This window comes from Pongo abelii, chromosome 13 (assembly GCF_028885655.2).
Source record: "Pongo abelii isolate AG06213 chromosome 13, NHGRI_mPonAbe1-v2.0_pri, whole genome shotgun sequence".
Taxonomy (NCBI): Eukaryota; Metazoa; Chordata; class Mammalia; order Primates; family Hominidae; genus Pongo; species Pongo abelii.
Window position 1 is genome coordinate 59,440,513 of NC_071998.2, and position 18,642 is coordinate 59,459,154.

An 18,642-nucleotide genomic window follows, 5' to 3' on the forward strand; every position below is an offset into this window, starting at 1 on the left:
TTTGTTTGTTCCTCTGGAGGCCCTTGTCTTCACCTCATCACTGCCCTGTCCTCCCTGGAGGAATCTGCCAGCCCAAATTCTGTTAATTGTACCCTCCTTTTCTTAGAGTTTGACCTCATCTGTATCTCCCCCAATCCATGTATTGTTTATATACGAGGTGTTCTGCCGTATCTATTCTGCTATGGCTTGCTCCTTTTGTTCAACACTGTTTTTGAGCGTCATCTGCATCGATGCATGCGGTTGTCCTTTATTTGTTTTCACTGCTGGATAGTATCTGGTTGGGTAAATATATCACACTCTATCCAGGCTCCTTTAGGTGACATTTGGTTGATTGCAGTGTTCTGTTGTTATGATGGTGCTGCTGTGACTGTTCTTGTGCCTGGACAGAAGTTCCTTTCAGATGAATTTCTCAGAATGGAATTGCTGGGCAAAGGGGCAGCCAATAATCAACTCATTTGATGCCAAAAGTGGTGGTACCAGTTCATCCTCCCCTGCGAGATATGGGTCCTGATTCACTCTTCAAGTGCTGTGGTTTGACAGGGCCGGGGGTGACAAGGGGACACCTGGGAAGGAAAGCTGGGCTCCCTGCTGGCAATCCAGGCCAGTCCTTACCAGGAGGTGGGCAATGATTGGGTCAAGTGGTTCCTGAACCCTGGGCCTGAGACTTTAGGTCCAGAAACTATCTAATATTTCCTCAAATGCATCCCATGAGCAGGCATTGTGTGAGCGAGCACACACATCTGAAGCCTCAAGCTAGGCAAGCCTACCATGACTTGTGGTCCAAGGGCTCACGGGTGACCTGGAGTTAGAGGGAGAGGTGGCTGCCGGTTGGCTTTAGAAAGAACACTCATCCTGGCCAGGTGCGGTGGCTTACGCCTGTAATCCCAGCACTTTGGGAGGCCAAGGTGGGTGGATCATGAGGTCAGGAGTAAGACCAGCCTGACCAACATGCTGAAACCCGTCTCTCCTAAAAACACAAAAATTAGCTGGGCATGGAGGTGCACGCCTCTAATCCCAGCTACTCAGGAGGCTGAGGCAGGAGAATCTCTTGAACCCGGGAGGCGGAGGTTGCAATAAGCCTAGATTGCGCCACTGCATTCCAACCTGGGCGACAGAGCAAGACTCCGTCTCAGAAAAAAAAAAAAAAGGAAGAACACTCATCCTATGACCTTGACCTCCAAGCTTTGCCTCCCTCAAGCAGAACAGAATGGAGCCTCCCTCAGGCAGAGGCCGAAGTTTGCCTCTCACCTAGGTCTCCATTCTTTTGTTCAGAGCCTGAATACCCTCAGGTTCTGTACTTGGGGTATTTCTGTTCTCTTGTTTTATGCTCACGGTTGTGAGGTTTGTTGTGAGTACCACGATCCCTTCCTTCAGAGGATTAAACTGAGGTTCCAAAAGGTTTAGCAGTTGCCCAAGGAATATTAAATTGGCAAAAGCAGGTAAAATATAAAGCAAGGAGTATTTGGCAACGGTTCTTTTTTATGATTAAAAACAGCCGAAGAAAGGCTTCTACTTGTGCCTTTGAATGAGTAACCTGCATTTGACCCTCCCACCAATAACAACCATCAAATCTCTGTTAAATTAAACACACACACACACACAAACAAAAACAGCTATTGTGAAGGTATCAGCGACTAAGACAACTAAGGTTTGAGGGGCCAGGATCCTGGAAAGACGGGAACTTCTCTGAGGTGAGCCCCACATTCTCAGATACTTTTCCTTGGATGTTTTGAGCACTGCTTTAATTCCTGGGAAAACAATTCCTTCCACTGTGCACAGACTCTGGGGCCAGACAGCTTGGATTCAATCCCAGCTCTGCCACTTAATGTCTCTGTATCTGTGTAGGCAAGTTATCCTTTGGTGCATCAGTTTCCTTATCTGTAAAACACAACTATAGTTGATCCTCATTCGTTAAGATTCTGTACTTGTTAATTTCCCCACTTACTAAAATTTGTTACCCCAAAATCGGTACCCCTGGCCTTTTGCGGTCATTTCAAAGATGTGTGCAGAGCGGCAAAAAAATGTGAGCTCCTCCAGGCTCATGTTCCCAGCCAAGGTCCAACAAAGTGCTGCCCTGCCTTCTTATTTCAGCTGTCATAGTGTAAACAGTGTCCTTTTCACGGTCTGGTTAGTGCCATGTTTTTCAGATTTTTATGCTTTTTTCTTGGTTATTTCTCTGTTAAAATTGTCTCCAAGTGTAGTGCAAAGTTCAGCACGAGGAGGCTGTGATGTTCCTTACAGAGAAAATGCATGTGTTAGAGAAGCTTTGTCAGGCATGAGTTAAGGTGCTGTTGTCCTGAGATCAATTAATTTGTTATTGTTGTTGTTTGAGACAGGGTCTCCCTCTGTTGCCCAGGCTGCTGGAGTGCAATGGTGTAATCATAGCTCACTGCAGCCTCTACCTCTCTGGCTCAAGCAATCCTCCCCCCTCGGCCTCCTGAGTAGCTGGGACTACAGGTACACCCCACCACACCCAGATAATGTTTTTGATTTTTTTTAAGATGGAATTTTGCTCATCGCCCAGGCTGGAGTGCAATGGTACGATCCTGGCTCACTGCAACCTCCACCTCCCGGATTCAAGCAATTCTTCTGCCTCAGCCTCCTGAGTAGCAGAGATTACAGGCACATGTCATCACGCCTCGCTAATTTTTGTGTTTTTAGTAGAGGCGGGGTTTCATCATGTTGGCCAGGCTAGTCTTGAACTCCTGACCTCAGGTGATCCACCCGCCTCTGCCTCCCAAACTGCAGGGATTATAGGCGCGAGCCACAATGCCCGGCCTCATGTTTTTTATTTTTCAAGTTGAAATGAGGTCTCTCTGTGTTGCCCAGGTTGGTCTCAAACTCTTGAGCTCAAGTAATCCTCCCACCTTGGCCTCCCAAAGTGCAGGGATTACAGGTGTGAGCTACCATGCCCAGCCAAGATCAGTGTTAATGAATCAACTATATATATTACATAAGGTGTCTTTAAACAGAAATAAGGTTATATATTGATCGATTGGTAACGTTGTGACTAGCAGCTTACAGGGGACCTAGCCTTGTATTTCTCCTATAAATAATTTGCTCGTTGAGTGTTTGTGGCAACTACCAAGAATAAGGACTGTAGTAAGAGTACGTCCCTCACAGGATTGTAATGAAGACTGAGTCTATTTACATAAAGGCTGAGAGCGGTGTCGAGCAGACGGAGAACACTGTAGAATGTGCGATAGCTCTAACAGTGGTTATCATGGCTGCCCTCTCACTTCTTCAGAGACATGTGTTTCTAAGGTCTGCACTCTGCCCCACCCTTCCCCTCCACTGTCCCCCAGCCCGTTTCCTCCTCCACTCACTTCCCATCCCTGTGCCTTCTGCCTTCTCTTTTCTGAGTTTGCTAAGGGCACTGCTGCCTCAAGAGCAGTAACTAACAGTGTCTCGCCTCTTCTCTGCATGGCAACCAGTGACCTTTGGAGAATGTAAATCTTATCACCAATCTCTTAAAGCCCTTTGGTGCCTTCCCAGGATGACGTCCAGCTGAGGTCCTTGGCAAGACCCAGGCCGCCTCCGCCTCGATCCATCACCTCCCCTGTCATCTCCCCTGCATCTCTCCACTCCAGCTGCACCACTCTTGTGGCCCAGTGGCTCTTGTCTGATTATTTCCTTCATCTCCCCAGCTGGTCAGCAGAGCTGGTGGTAATCAACTCAGACCCTGTCACCTGGATGTCCAGCAGTTAGGGACTAAAAAAAATCAACAGGTCACATTCTGTCCCGCAGATCATGATAATAAGATCTGTCAGACAGCAGTCAGCAGTCAGAGCCAATCTTCTGGACTTCAGCAGGATTCTGCCTCTTGCTATTTCCTGCTGCCTCTCTTAGTGACCTTTTAAGAGCATTGTGGATGCCTCCCAGCCTCCTGCTAACCACCCTGTAACCTGAACAGCCTGCAGCAGTCCTGCCCAGTAAAACTTCCTGATGTGATGGAAATGCTGTGTCTGCACCACTAGCCACATGTGGCCACAGGATTCTCGAAACTGGTGGTGCAGTTGAGGAGCTGACTTTATTTTATCTCATTAAATTTAAATGTAAATAGCTACATGTGGCTTGTTGGCTAGCCTATTGGACAACACAGGCTTAGAGAGACACAGGGAGAACTCACTGCAATGCACTAAAAGAAGGTCAAAAAAAAATCCTAAGAAATATTCCTAAAAAACTTTAACATAGGGCCGGGTGCGGTGGCTCATGCCTGTAATCCCAACACTTTGGGAAGCTGAGGAGGGCAGATCACTTGAGGCCAGGAGTTCAAGAACAGCCTGGCCAACATGGTGAAACCCCGTCTCTACTAAAAATACAAAAAATCAGGTGTGGTGGCGGGTGCCTGTAATCCCAGCTACACGGGAGGCTGAGGCACGAGAATCACTCGAACCCGGGAGGCAGGGGTTGCAGTGAGCCGAGATCGCGCCACTGCACTCCAGCCTGGGTGACAGAGCGAGACTTCATCTCAAAAACAAAAAAGCAAAAACCAAAAACAAAAACTTTAGCATAATTATGTAACCAAAATGCGGGTTAGTTGTTTACCGGATGCAGAGTCCAATTAACAAGAGCAAGGCCTGGTACCAAAAAAAAGTGAATTTATTCCGAAACTAGCTTGGGTAAGGGGTACAAAGCATCCTGCCTTTCTTTAAAAGTGCTGCTTCCCCTTGGAAGCAGAAGGTGGACACTTTTATAAGGTAAGGGGGGAAGTGTGCAAGGGCAAGTAGGGGGGTCCCTCTGCTAGTTCCGTGCCTACTCTACAGGACAGTTGACTTGGCACCTTCCTGGTTAGTAATAAGCTGTAGCAGTGGCCAAGTGGGCATGCTTTCAGTATGCCCTCCCAGTGAATGAAAGTCCTGAGGCAACCCCCGAGGGTGGAAGTGTCAGGCCACCACCCGCTGGAGGTGAAAGTTCCGTGGTGGGTTTGCTTTGGTCTGCAAATCTACTGTCATGTGGAGAGATCTGTGCTCTGGAAGAGCACACAGTTAGAAAAGCTTGCCCTGCAGGGAATGTATGGTGAAAGGGAGGTGAAAGGTTGTATTTGCATTTCTGAAGGGCTAAGTAGGAAACCGGGAGCCAGGGGAGAGGAGAAGAGAAGAAAGGATAATTTTTTTTAAGAAAAGTAACATATTCCCTTTTTCTTAGAAAAAATGGAGCACTCGGTTACAGGCACTCTTGAATGTAGAAGTAGCAATATATAAATTATGCATTAATGAGTTATAATTCACTGAAAAATAGTAATGTACTTCTTAACTTTGGCTTTCAGAGTTCGAACCTCCATGGTCTCAACCAGATTCGGAATGTCAAAAAGCAGAGTGTCTATTTGATGAATTTGAGGAAATCCGGAACTTTGGGCCACCCAGGGTAAGATAGAACACCTTCCACGTCATAGGTATCTTCCTCTCTCCTTCCCTGCCTCTCCCATTAGAACCTGGTTTTCTTCCTGAGCAGCAACAGTCTTAGGCATCTTTCCATGTGACTGAGTATCCACCACATTATTTTTAATGAAATAGTTTAGATTGTATGGATGTGACATAATCCATTTAACCCATCCCCTATTGTTGGACATTCAGGTTGTTTCCAGAGTTTCGATATTATTTTATTTAATACCCTAATAGTTAGATAGCCCATGCTGCTATCACAAATAGACCCAAATATTTAATAGCTCAAACCAATAACGTTTGTGTCCTCCTCTCTGGGCAGTACAGGGTTGGCATACCTCATGAAGTGAATTAGGAACTATACTCGTTCCAGCTTCTAGTTTGGTCCTTATCTGTCAGTGCCTTACTGTCCTCTGCATTGTTGAGTCTGAGTCACCTGGTCCAAGTTCCATTTGCCAGAAAGGGCTAGAAGCACAGAAGGGCTGGAAGTAGCATTTGTTCCTCACTCACATTCTGGTGGGAAGAACTTAGTGGCGTGGCCTTAGCTAACTGTAAGGGAGGCTGGGAAATATAGTCTAGCAAGTGCCCTGGAAAAAGCCGGCATGGCATTCCCCATGGAAAGCTGTCAGGCACGGCTACAGTCTACTCCCTGCCAACCAGTATCTGCATGGACCCTCCTTCCACACTCAGATGCATTTACCCCCAGCCCCAAGAGAGCCAACCGGTGCCCATGTGGTCACCACAGCCACCTCTGAGTCCAAGATTTCCAGGTGACATGCAGTCTTCTCTCTCTCAGCTTTAGGAATGGCTTCTTCTGACCTACACACAGAAACACACAGACACAGACACAGACACAGACACACACACACACACACACACACACACACACACACACACACACACACACACACACGATGGAGAGGGGCAGGATAACTGCAACTGTAACTCCATTCAGAAAAGAGGCACAGCACTAGCTGCCCGCAGCACTGGAGCCCTGCTGGGCAGCACTGGGTCAACCTCTGCCCTGGCAGAGGAGCATGTTCCTCCACAAATCCCTGCTTCAGCCTCCCGAGAGACTCCTCCTTGTCTGTTGTTTTCCTTGGCCGCAGGGGAGGCAGGCAGTGGGAAGTGTGCCCTCCTCCGGGGCAAGCAGCCTTCACGGCCCACTGCCTGCTGGTAACAGTTTGGGGTTCCACAGGCTGTTTTAAGACTCCAATCAGCTATTTTAGGCCAGACTCATTTCTCTCTCTGTCTTTTTCTTTTTTTTCTTTTATGAAATCACACCCTGTGACCCAGGCCGGAGTGCAGTGGTGCTATCTCGGCTCACTGCAGCCTCCGCCTCCCGGGTTCAAGCAATCCTCCTGCCTCAGCCTCCTGAGTAGCTGGGACTATAGGCGTGCAGTGCCACACCTAGCTAATTTTTGTATTTTTAGTAGAGACGGGGTTTCACCATGTTGGCCAGGCTGGTCTTGAACTCCTGACCTCAGATAATCCGCCCGCCTCAGCCTCCCAAAGTGCTGGGATTACTGGTATGAGCCACTGTGCCCAGCCCAGACTCATTTTTCTTTGAGAATAGGCTTTTCCCAAAAGTAGGCTTCTGAGCTATTCACTTTCAGGCAGTCCCATGTGCCAGGAACCACATCCAAATTTCCTCCCTGGATGGGAGCCTCAGGCTGCCTTATCTCCTTGCATGCCCCCATGCCCAGCTGTCTCAGCCTAAGGGCAGGTACCTTGAAGTCATGTTAAACAATAAGATTGGAGACCAGCAATGCCCTCAGCCTGGTTTTTGCAGCAGGACTGGGTCCCTTGTTTTGGCTCAATGGGAAGCCTTTGCTGTTCAAAGCCTTAGCTTCTCTGGCTGAGTGCGGTGACTCACGCCTGTAATCCCACCTCTTTGGGAGGCCGAGGCGAGCAGATCACTGAGGCCAGGAGTTCAAGACCAGCCTGGCCAACATGGTGAAACCCTGTCTCTACTAAAAATACAAAAAGTTAGCCAGGCGTGGTGACGGGCACCTGTAATCCCAGCTACTCGGGAGCCTGAGGCAGAAGAATCGCTTAAACCCAGGAGATGGAGGCTGCAGATCATGCCATTGCACTCCAGCCTGGGTAACAAGAGCAAAACTCCATCTCAAAAAAAAAAAGAAAAAAAAAAAAAGAAAGCCTTAGATTCTCCCTTTGACTTTCCACGTTTGTGCAGCCTTTTATCTCCAGTGCTCCATTTCATTCCATCTCCTGGCTTACTCTTTTCTTGTCACATCTACTAAAAGCAACAGAAGCCACCCGTATTCAGGAGCATTCTAACTGTCCCCAGAGCTGTATGTTCAGTAGGCATACAGTTGGCCCTCCAGGTTATCTGAGACTCAGATTTCCAGTGGGCTTTGCATGGCTCACAAGGTCTGAAGAACCTCTGAGCCTCCCAACCTGCGGTGTCTGTTCATTGACTTTGCCACAGTCTCAAAGGGGCACTGCATGCTGCATGTTTGAGGTTTTTGCTTTGGTGGTATCCATTTCCAGCCTCAGCTTCCAGCATTCCCACCCCCAGCAGACTCTCTGCCGCTTTCCCCTTACTCCTTCTGGCAGTCCTGGGAGGTTGCATAGAGCCCTTGCAGGATGCCCCAAGTCCAGCTGCCTCTGGCCTCTGGGAAGCACACCCTTGACCTGCCATGTGTAGGAAGACAGCCCGCTTCTGCCAGGGCCCAACTCTCTGCTGGCAGGTAGCATCTTCCAACCTCTTCACTTTGGACTTTATAACTTTGGACTTTATAACTGTCAGGTATAAAGTCGGTTGTGTCCTTACGTTTCTCAAATTCTTCCAAGACACATCAACCAACCTCTCCTATGCATTCTCTCCAGCTCACTCTCAAAACACACCCTCTCTAGCTCAGTCTCAAAACACACCCTTTCTCTCCAGCTCACTCTCAAAACACACCCTATCAGGCCAACCACTCTTTTTAAAGGACAGCTCCTCACCAATCCAGTCAGGTAGCCTTCCCCACATTGTATCCTGAAAGTGGGTGATGGACTGGGTGGGGAAGAGGGTCATATGGCAAATCTGTATGTCTTACAGTAATTGTCTAGCAGCCCCTGGTGTCTTACTTTAGGCCCCCTGGAAACTTTCAGATAGTGGAGTTGTCTGATACATATCTTATAACCTACAGATATTAATATATCCTCACAGGGGCACAAAAGCTCTTACAAGGATGTTTATTATAACAATATTTTTATTGTTATAATTTACATGCCATAAAACTCACCATTTTAAAATGTATAATGCAAGGGTTTTTAGTATATTCACAAGATTGTGCAGCTGTCACTACTATCTAATTCCAGAACATTTTCATTATTCCATAAGGAAACCCTATTCGTATTAGCAATCACTCCCCCATTCCGCCTTTCCCTAAAACCCAGCAATCACTAATCTACTTTCTGTCTCTGTGGATTTAAAGTAATTTTAAATTTGAAAAAGAGTATCCATAAGGAAATGTATCTAGTCACAAGCATACAGCTTGATGAATTTGTAAAAATTGAACAGTCCTATGAACATACCCTGTAAGCTCAAGACATAGAATGTTACCAGCCCCTGCAAGGAAGCTGCCTGCTCACTTCTAGTCATTAACCCCTCCCTCTTTTCCTTCTAGTCATTAACCCTTCAGAGTAACTATTCTGATTACCAATAGCATAGATTTGTTCTGCCTGTTTTTCTACTTTATATAAACTGTCTCATTAAGTATAAACATGTTTGTGTATACTTGTGTATTTCTTTCTATCACAATGATGTTTGTGAGATTCATCCATGCTGTTCCCATAGACAATTCTGTTTTGCAGTGTAGTATTCCATTGCATGAATATACCACAATTTATCTATGATATTACAAAGGAATACTTGGGCAGTTTCCAGTTTGGGGCTATAGGATAGTTATGATACAAATATTTTAGTATAGTACATGTCTTTTGGTGAACCTGGGTACACATTTCTGTTGCGTATACCCCCTAAGAGTGGAACTGATGGGTCATAGCATGTAAATGCGTTCAACTTTAGTAGATACTGTCCAACAGTTTTCCAAAGTGATTGTCCAACTTACTTGCCTGTCAGCAGTATCTGAAAAGTCTAGTTGCTTCTTTTCTTGGCCAACTCTTTTTTATTTTATTTTATTTTGCTTTAAAGACAGGGTTTCACTTTGTCACCCAGGATGGAATGCAATGGCATGATCACAGCTCACTGCAGCCTTGACCTCCCTGGCTTGGGTGATCCCTCCCACCTTAGGCTCCTGAGGAGCTAGAACTACAGGCATGTGCCACGCCCAGCTAATTTTTTAATTTTTTGTAGAGACGGGGTCTCTGTTGTCTCAGACTCCTGGGTTCAAGTGATCCTTCTCCCTTGGCCTCCCAAAGTTCTGGTATTACAGGCATGAGCCACTTCATCCAGCCCATGGCCAGCTCTTGATACGATCTGTCTCTTTCTTTTCTTTTCTTTTTTTAATGTGAGAAGTGTTAAGTAATCTTTTTTTGACATTATACATAAACCACACTAAAATGTCTTTCAGTAAGTAAAATGAACCCTTTTAGATACAGAAAATTCTAATTAGATTGGCATAGTTAAGGCCAAAAATATAAAGTTGACATTGCTACCTTATCTTCAGCCCTTGCCTTTAAGAGGCAAATGAACACAAAATACAGGTGAATCTTGCTTGATTCTGAGACAGTGAAGGAATTTCCCCCAGTATTTAAATATATTTACATAACCAGTTACATAAATCTAAATATTAAAAAAACTCCAATAGATTTTAAGATGGCATTCACCATCTTTGTGAAAAGTTGAACGTTACTAATGAAATCTGATCACATCTTTAGAAGGATAAACAGTGATAGCATTTACTGAATCAGAATAACTGTTTTTTGGGTTTTTTTCGAGATGGAGTTTTGCTCTTGTTGCCCAGCTGGAGTGCAGTGGTGCCACCTCCGCTCACTGCAACCTCCGCCCCCTGGATTCAAGCGATTATCCTGCCTTAGCCTCCCGAGTAGCTGGGATTACAGGCTCGCCCCACCATGCCCAGCTAATTTTTGTATTTTTAGTAGAGGCGAGGTTTCACCATGTCAGCCAGGCTGGTCTCGAACTCCTGACCTCAGGTGATCCACCCGCCTCAGCCTCCCAAAATGCTAGGATTACAGGCATGAGCCACCAGGCCCAGCCTATTTTTTTTTTTCTTTTTTGAGACGGAGTCTCACTCTGTTACCCAGGCTGGAGTGCAGTGGCACAATGTCAGCTCACTGAAACCTCCATCTCCGGGATTTCAGCGATTCTCCTGTCTCAGCCTCCCAAGTAGCTGGGAGCTACAGGCATGCACCACAAGCCCAGCTAATTTTTGTATTTTTAGTAGAGACAGGGTTTTGCCGTATTGGCCTGGCTAGTTTCGAACTCCTGACCTCAGGTGAGCCACCCACCTCAGCCTCCCAAAGTGCTGGGATTATAGGCGTGAGCCACTGCACTGCCTGGCCCAGAAAGGACTATTAATTGTAGTTGCCTCTGGGAATGGGGGCTGCCTGCTTCTTTCTGTAACCCCTTCTGTGCTGTTTAAATTTTTTTTTTTTTTGACACGGAGTCTCTCTCTGTCGCCCAGCCTGGAGTGCAGTGACACGATCTCGGCTCACTGCAACCTCCGCCTCCTGGGTTCACGCCGTTCTCCTGCCTCAGCCTCCTGAGTAGCTGGGACCACAGGCGCCTGCCACCACGCCCGGCTAATTTTTTGTATTTTTAGTAGAGACGGGATTTCACCATGTTAGCCAGGATGGTCTCGATCTCCTGACCTTGTGATCCGCCCGCCTCAGCCTCCCAAAGTGCTGGGATTACAGGCGTGAGCCACCGCGCCCGGCCTTTAAATTTTTACTTTGGGCCGGGCACGGTGCCTGATGCCTGTAATCCTAACAGTTCGAGAGGCTGAGGCACGTGGTGGATCACTTGATGTCAAGAGTTCACACCAGCCACTGCACTCCAGCCTGGGTCACAGAGTGAGACTCTGTCTCAAAAAAAAAAAAAGAAAAAGAAAAACTTTTACTTTGTACATGTTATTTTCATCAATTTAATGAATTTAAATAACAAATGTGTAAATTTGATATTAATAAAATGGAAGCATTTGGTAATCATATGTTTTGGGTTTTGTGCTTCCCCTGCAGCTCTCTAGATGAGACCACCTATGAAAGACTAGCAGAGGAAACGCTGGACTCTTTAGCAGAGTTTTTTGAAGACCTTGCAGACAAGCCATACACGTTTGAGGACTATGATGTTTCCTTTGGGGTACCTCTTGACTTTTTCTAATTTTTCTGTTTCCCCCTCTAAGAATTTTAGTTCACTAAAATGAAGAATTTCCCTCCAGCAGAGCTAAGCATCAAGTAGCATGGAGTTGTAGGTAGGACTAAAAGACTAGGGTTCTGGGAGGCGGAGGTTGCATTGAGCCAAAATCATGCCACTGCACTCCAGCCTGGGTGACAGATTGAGACTCTGTCATTCATAGATAGATAGATAGATAGATAGATAGATAGATAGATAGATAGATAGATAGGATAGATAAGATAGATAGATGATAGATAGATAGATAGATAGATAGATAGATAGATAGATAGATAGAGTAGATAGATAGATAGATAGATAGAGTAGATAGATAGATAGATTAGATAGATAGATAGAGTAGATAGATAGATAGATTAGATAGATTAGATAGATAGAGACTAGGCTTCAAGCTGCAGTCCAGCTCTACCAGGCTTGTTGTGACTCTGGGCAAGTCACTCAGCCTCTCTGAGCCTCATTTTCCAGCTTCAGTGGATATCCATGAAGGCAAATCAGAGAGGGGCCTGAGTGTGTATTTGTCCAGCAGGCAGATGGAAGGAACAACAAACTAGACCGGTAGTTCTTCAGCAGGGGTAAGGTAACTGCCCAAAAGTTATTCAGATTACAAAGACGTGAGCCCTGCTCCTGTGAGACAGTGATGGGGTAGGTCGGGTGCATTCCTGGGAAGCATATTTTTTAAAAGCTCACCTGGGATTCTAATGTGTATCCCTAGGTCTCATTCCTAGAGATTTTGATTACTTGGTCTGGGGTGTGGCATGACCTGGGCAGGGCACTGGGATTTTTAAGCTCCACAGATGATTCCAATGTGCAGCTAGTATGAGAACTTGTTTTTTTTTGTTTGTTTGTTTTTTTGAAGGAGTCTCACTCTGTCGCCCAGGCTGGAGTGCAGTGGTGCAATCTTGGCTCACTGCTCCGCTTCCTGGGTTCAAGCAGTTCTCCTGCCTCAGCCTCCTGAGTAGCTGGGATTATAGGCACCTGCCACCAGGCCTGGCTAATTTTTGTATTTTAGTAAAGACGGGGTTTCACCATGTTGGTTAGGCTGGTCTCGATCTCCTGACCTCAAATGGTCCACCCCCCTCAGCCTTCCAAAGTTTTGGGATAACAGGCGTGAGCCACCAGGTCTGGCCTGGTGTGAGAACTTCTGAGTTGGATGAAACATTAGCCCCAGATCCTAGAAGCCAGGGAAGTGCTGGTCTTTATCGACTGGCCACCAGGTGGCAGATTTGGGCAAGGGTCTGCCTTTGGGTTTAGAATTATTGCTTAGGCCTTAGAGTAGTTCTTTTTTGCCAGTGGGAGAAAATCCCTTGAAGATGGTTTTCTGGGTTGGTTGGTTTGTTTGTCTGTTTGTTTGTTTTTTGAGACAGAGTCTCCCTCTGTTATTCAGCCTGGAGTGCAGTAGCATGATCTCACTGCAACCTCTGCCTCTCGGGTTCAAGCAGTTCTCCTGCCTCAATCTCCCAAGTAGCTGGAATTACAGGCACACGTCCCCACACCCAGCTAATTTTTGTATTTTTAGTAGAGACAGCGTTTCACCACGTTGGCCAGGCTGGTTTTGAACTCCTGAACTCAAGTAATCCTCCCACCTCAGCCTCCCAAAGTGCTAAGATTACAGGTGTGAGCTACCGCGCCTGGCTCCTCAAAGATGTTAATCCTCTTGATGGCAGTTAACTAATACCAGGAAACGTCACGAAGCGTGCATTTTGGATTCATTCATGGAATTGTTGAGGACAATCAGCCATCAGACTAAAGCGATAGAAATGATATTGGAAATTGCAGCGGGAGCACTGGATGGAGAAGGCACTCCACATAATGGAGGAGGCAACCAAGTCTTAGAGAAGGTATCAAGCCTGACTATAAGGACCGTGAGGGAATTGAAAAAAAAAAAAAAAAAAAAAAAGGAGCAATGGAGCAGGGAAGGATTGAATGCCTTCCCAGTAGATTCAGTAATTGCTGTCAGCAGCAAAAAATGCAGTAGTGTCTGGGCAGGGCTTTAAAAGTGCTTGCACAGGCAGCCCTAGAGGGCCGGGCTGCTTGGGAACTCTTACAAACTGACCTGCCAACTTGAGCATCCACAGCCTGCTGAGAGGTTAAGGGCCTCCTCTCCCCTAGCCTCTACTAGAGCTTGTAACTGCTGGGAACCAAGTCGCAGGCTAAACTCTGCCCACACATGCAGACATTGATTAGCAAGCCCCGAAAACAGTCATGAAACCTGTTTTTATAGGATTAGTGAAGCCCTAGTTTGACCAGAGTACTTTGCATGAATGTTTTGTTAGAAGCAAATGTGCCAGTATTCTAGCAGCTGCATTTGGTTTACTTCCTTTTTTTTTTTTTTTTTTTTTTTGAGTTGAAGCCTAGCTCTGTCACCCAGGCTGGAGTGCAGTTGTGCAATCTTAACCCACTGCAACCTCTGCCTCCCAGGTTCAAGCGATTCTCCTGCCTCAGACTCCTGAGTAGCTGGGATTACAGACATGTGCCACAATACAGGGCTAATTTTTGTATTTTTAGTAGAAATGGGGTTTCACCATGTTGGCCAGGCTGGTCTCAAACTCCTGACCTCAAATGATCCACCCGCCTCAGCCTCCCAAAGTGCTGGGTTAACAGGCATGAGCCACGGCACCTGGCAAAAGTCATCTTTTGGTTTACTTCTATTGAACTGAAAAAGTCACAAATGTATTTATATTTAATTAAATATATTTATATAAAAATATAGTATTTAGTATTATTATTTTTAGAGACAGGGTCTCGCTCTGTCACCCAGGCTGGAGTGCAGTGGCACAGTCATAGCTCACTGCAGCCTCAAGCTTCTGGGCTCAAGTGATCTTTCCACCTCAGCTTCCCTAGTAGCTGGGACTACAGGCACATGCCACCATACTCAGCTAATTATTTTATTTTATTTATGGGTCTCGCTATGTTTCCCAGGCTGGTCTCAAACTCCTGGCCTCAAGCGATTCTCTCACCTCAGCCTCCCAAAGCACCAGGATTACAGGTGTGTGCCACCACACCCAGCCACAAATCTATAAATTTAGAAAGGAGGACTATTTTTAAAGAGGGTCCCACTACTTGTAGGCAGGAAGCAGAGCCTCTGGCCATAACTGAAAAACAAGCACTTCCAAGAAGGGGCAAAGGGAACATGAATTTATGCTGAGAGGCGTAGCTAAGCATACGTATTCAGCAGATTATGGGAGGATCTATGAATATTCACAAAGGGATGGTGCACGCATGAGGAGTAAGCTAACATGCAGCATGTCTCCCATGTTCACCTTCGGCAGAAACTTAACACTGAAATGTATTACAGGGCAACAAAATGAGACCGCATATCTACATAACCTAGCTATTTGGTAGGCTGAAGCAGGAGGATCACTTAAGCCCGGGAGTTTGAGGCAGCTGTGAGCCATGATCGCACCACTGTTCTCCAGCCAGGGTGACAGGGCAAGACCCTGTCTTAGACCACTCTGTGGTCAGTGGTTATCAGGAAGGAATGCTAGTCAGTTGCGCTGAAACCACGAAAAAGGAAGGGCAGAATTAGGTGATTGGTTGATACCAGTGGTGAAGTGAGTCTTTTTTTTTCTTTTTGAGATGGAGTCTCGCTCTGTTGCCCAGGCTGGAGTGTAGTGGCACGATCTCAGCTCACCACAACCTCTGCCTCCTGAGTTCAAGCGATTTTCTTGCCTCAGCCTCCCGGATGTCTGGGATTACAGGCGCCCGCCACCACGCCCAGCTAATTTTTTTATATTTTTAGTAGAGATGGGGTTTTACCATGTTGTCAGGCTAGTCTTGAACTCCTGACCTCAGGTAATCCACCTGCTTCGGCCTCCCAAAGTGCTGGGATTACAGGTAGCTCCAAAGTGCTGGGATTACAGGCATGAGCCACCATGCATGGCCTGAAGTTAGTCTTTTGAAAGGGCTAGTTTCTGTTTAGCCCTTGGGGGGGAAAAACTAATGGCAGTTAGGGAGGGAGTAGAACGAGTCCTGTTTGAACTCCTTTCCCATCATGGCCAAAACTTAAATATTTTTTTAGGTATCTCTGGGCTCCCCTTGGCCAAAAGATGGTTTGTTGAGTCAGTTGGGAGCTTAGAATTTTGTTTTTATTTCTCACATCATTGAATCAATTTGAAACAGGTGACAAAACCTTCTGCTCCCAGTAGTGGGTCAGAGAACCTTCCTGATTCCTGCCCTGAGAGTGTCTCTCTGAAGACAACATTAGACTCGTAGGCTTTCCAGATTCTGTAACCCATTCTTTCAAAGGAAGAGGTACCTATATTTTTCTAGCCAATTCATATACTTTGAGTATCACTCAAGAGCAAAATTATTTCTAACAAATCATTTACTAATTAGCAAATGCTTAAGTGTAGATTTAGAAAGCTAAAGATATATAGTGGCTGCCATCTATAGTTTGGACTTGTGATTGACTACATTGAAATGCTAACTCTGTACCCTAGAGTATGAATTTCTGATAGAGTCCTTCAGATGCTAACTAATTTATGTATTTCATGTTTGATAATATTATTACTTCAGCTTTGTGGGAGGGCAGTCTTTTCCTCCCCTGAGATATATCTGGAAGTTACCTCCTTTGTGAAGCCTTCCTAAATACTCCAAGCAGACACAGTCCTTCCTTTCTCCCTTACCCAGCACTCTGAGGATGACTCTGTGAGGCACTGATTCCTCTGTGTTATAATGGTCTGTTTACACGTCAGCTACCACCTATAATACACTGAGTTCCTCAACAGCAGGGACACTGTCCATTCTTTGATCCCAGTGTCTGGAACAGTGCCAAGTACATAGTAGGGACTTAATAAATATTGATTCATATGTAAATGAGACTTTTCCAAAACATGCTTTCGTTGATGCCTCTCAGCATTTATACACCTTTTACCAACTCGCTACTGGCCAAATAGACAAATGAAAGTAGTAATCCAGATACATCCAAGAGGACATCTGTTCTTTTTTCTCCCTGTGGAGTGGGAGACTTAAGTGGCTTCTTAACTGGTGTGTCATCTGATCAAGTGGTCCAGGTAATGGGTGGATGCCAATGTCTGGCCCAGGCTTCACCCCTTACTGGCACTGGTCGTTACAGAAGACACTCTACCAGAGCTGAAAGGACCTCTTGTCACTAGGCAACTGTGGAGTCTGCTCTACTTGACCTAGTAAAATCTGCCTGGAGACTGTTAGAGTCACCATACTACCTGAAGTTACCTCCAAGCTGCCGTCTTTTTTTTCCTAGGTGGAGTCCTGGCCTCTTAGATATTTTAATAAGGATTTGCTTGTTGACATGTTCTTTATTCACTAAGGTGTCAGCATATTACTGTCTTAGAACTGAGGGTTCATCTTTTTTGGATCAGGACCTCCCTCTAAGAATCTTATGACTACTATGGTCCCTCTCCCAATAAAAACTTCCATACTCACCTGTTAAAAAAAAAACAAAAACTTTAAACATATTAAATTTAACAGTTTTATTGAGCAAAGAATGATTCATAAATCGGGAAGGCTGCAACCAGAATAGGTTCAGAGAGACTCCAAGGTGTGCCACGTGGTTGAAGAGGATTTAGGATTTATGCGCAGAAAAAGGAAAGTGACATGCAGAAAATGAAAGTGAGGGCCTGGTGCTGGTGCGGTGCCTCACGCCTGTAATCCCAGCACTTTGGGAGTCCGAGGCAGGCGGATCCTGAGGTCAGGAGATTGAGACCATCCTGGCTAACACGGTGAAACCCCGTCTCTACTAAAAATGCAAAAAATTAGCCGGGCATGGTGGCGGGCACCTGTAGTCCCAGCTACTTGGGAGGCTGAGGCAGGAGAATGGTGTGAACCTGGGAGGCGGAGCTTGCAGTGAGCCAGGATCACGCCACCGCACTCCAGCCTGGGTGACAGAGCGAGACTTCGTCTTAAAAAAAAAAGAAAAAGGAAAATGAAAGTGAGGTACAGAAACAGCCAGGTTGGTTACAGCTTGGTGTTTGCCTTAAACTTCGTTTGAACAGTTGGCTGCCTTTGATTAGCCAAAACTCGGTGATTGGTACAAGAGTAGATTACAGTTCACTATGTACAGAGAAGCCCTTAGATCCAAACTTAAAATATGTAAGGAGGCAGTTTTAGCTACACTTAAGTTAACATACTCAGGAGTACCATTCCAGCTTCAAGCTGGAAGTGTTTGCAGCCCCCTGAGACCACTTAATCCCAAGTTAAAAACCCCTGCTCAGAGGCATCATTTTTTTTTTTTTTTTTTTTGAGACAGATCTCGCTCTGTCACCCAGGCTGGAGTGCAGTGGCACGATCTCAGCTCACTGCAACCACCACCTCCTGGGCTCAAGGGATTCTCTTGCCTCAGCCTCCCAAGTAACTGGAATTACAGGCATGTGCCACTATGTCCAGCTAATTTTTGTTTGTATTTTTAGTAGAGATGGGGTTTCACCATGTTGGCCTGGCTGGTCTTGAACTCTTGACCTCAAGTGATCCACCAGCCTTGGCCTCCCAAAGTGCTGGCATTAGAGGTGTGAGTCACTGTTCCTGGCCCAGTGAGGCACCATCTCATTGGATATGGAGACAAAGGATCTGGCTTAGCATCCTGGATTTGTATTTTCTTTCCAAGAGTCCTTAAGTGATATCTAATTTTTGCGAGCTGCAGGTTCCTCAGCTATGAAATGAGTGACATTAATCTCCTCTCTTCAGATTTATAAGAGGATCAATTAAAATGGCATAGGTAAAAGTGCATCCTAGCAAGTTGGTATCTACTTTAGAAATGAAGGAGGTCATATGTATGTGAAGTCTTCAGACCCAACATGCCATCTTATATGTGTCTATTTCTACAAGTGAGCTGGTGACAACAGTAATCACTATTTTTGCTCCTACGTGGGTAGGGCTGATCTTGACTAGGAGGAGTCAATAAGACTCACCAGCCGGGCGCGGTGGCTCACGCCTGTAATC

General features: G+C 45.9%; 1 protein-coding gene across 3 annotated transcripts in view; it reads left to right on the forward strand.

The window, feature by feature from the left end:
• FXN (frataxin) overlaps positions 1-18,642 on the forward strand; it is an 80,495-nt gene that overhangs the window by 5,237 nt on the left and 56,616 nt on the right. For all 3 annotated transcript variants that reach the window (XR_008509709.2, XM_054520019.2, XM_024252836.3), the window contains exons 2-3: positions 5,270-5,367; positions 11,556-11,676. Coding sequence is in view for 2 of the 3 variants with exons in the window: in XM_054520019.2 (XP_054375994.2) it covers positions 5,270-5,367; positions 11,556-11,676 (219 nt within the window). In the remaining variant the exon portion in view is untranslated. The remainder of the gene's footprint in view (positions 1-5,269; positions 5,368-11,555; positions 11,677-18,642) is intronic.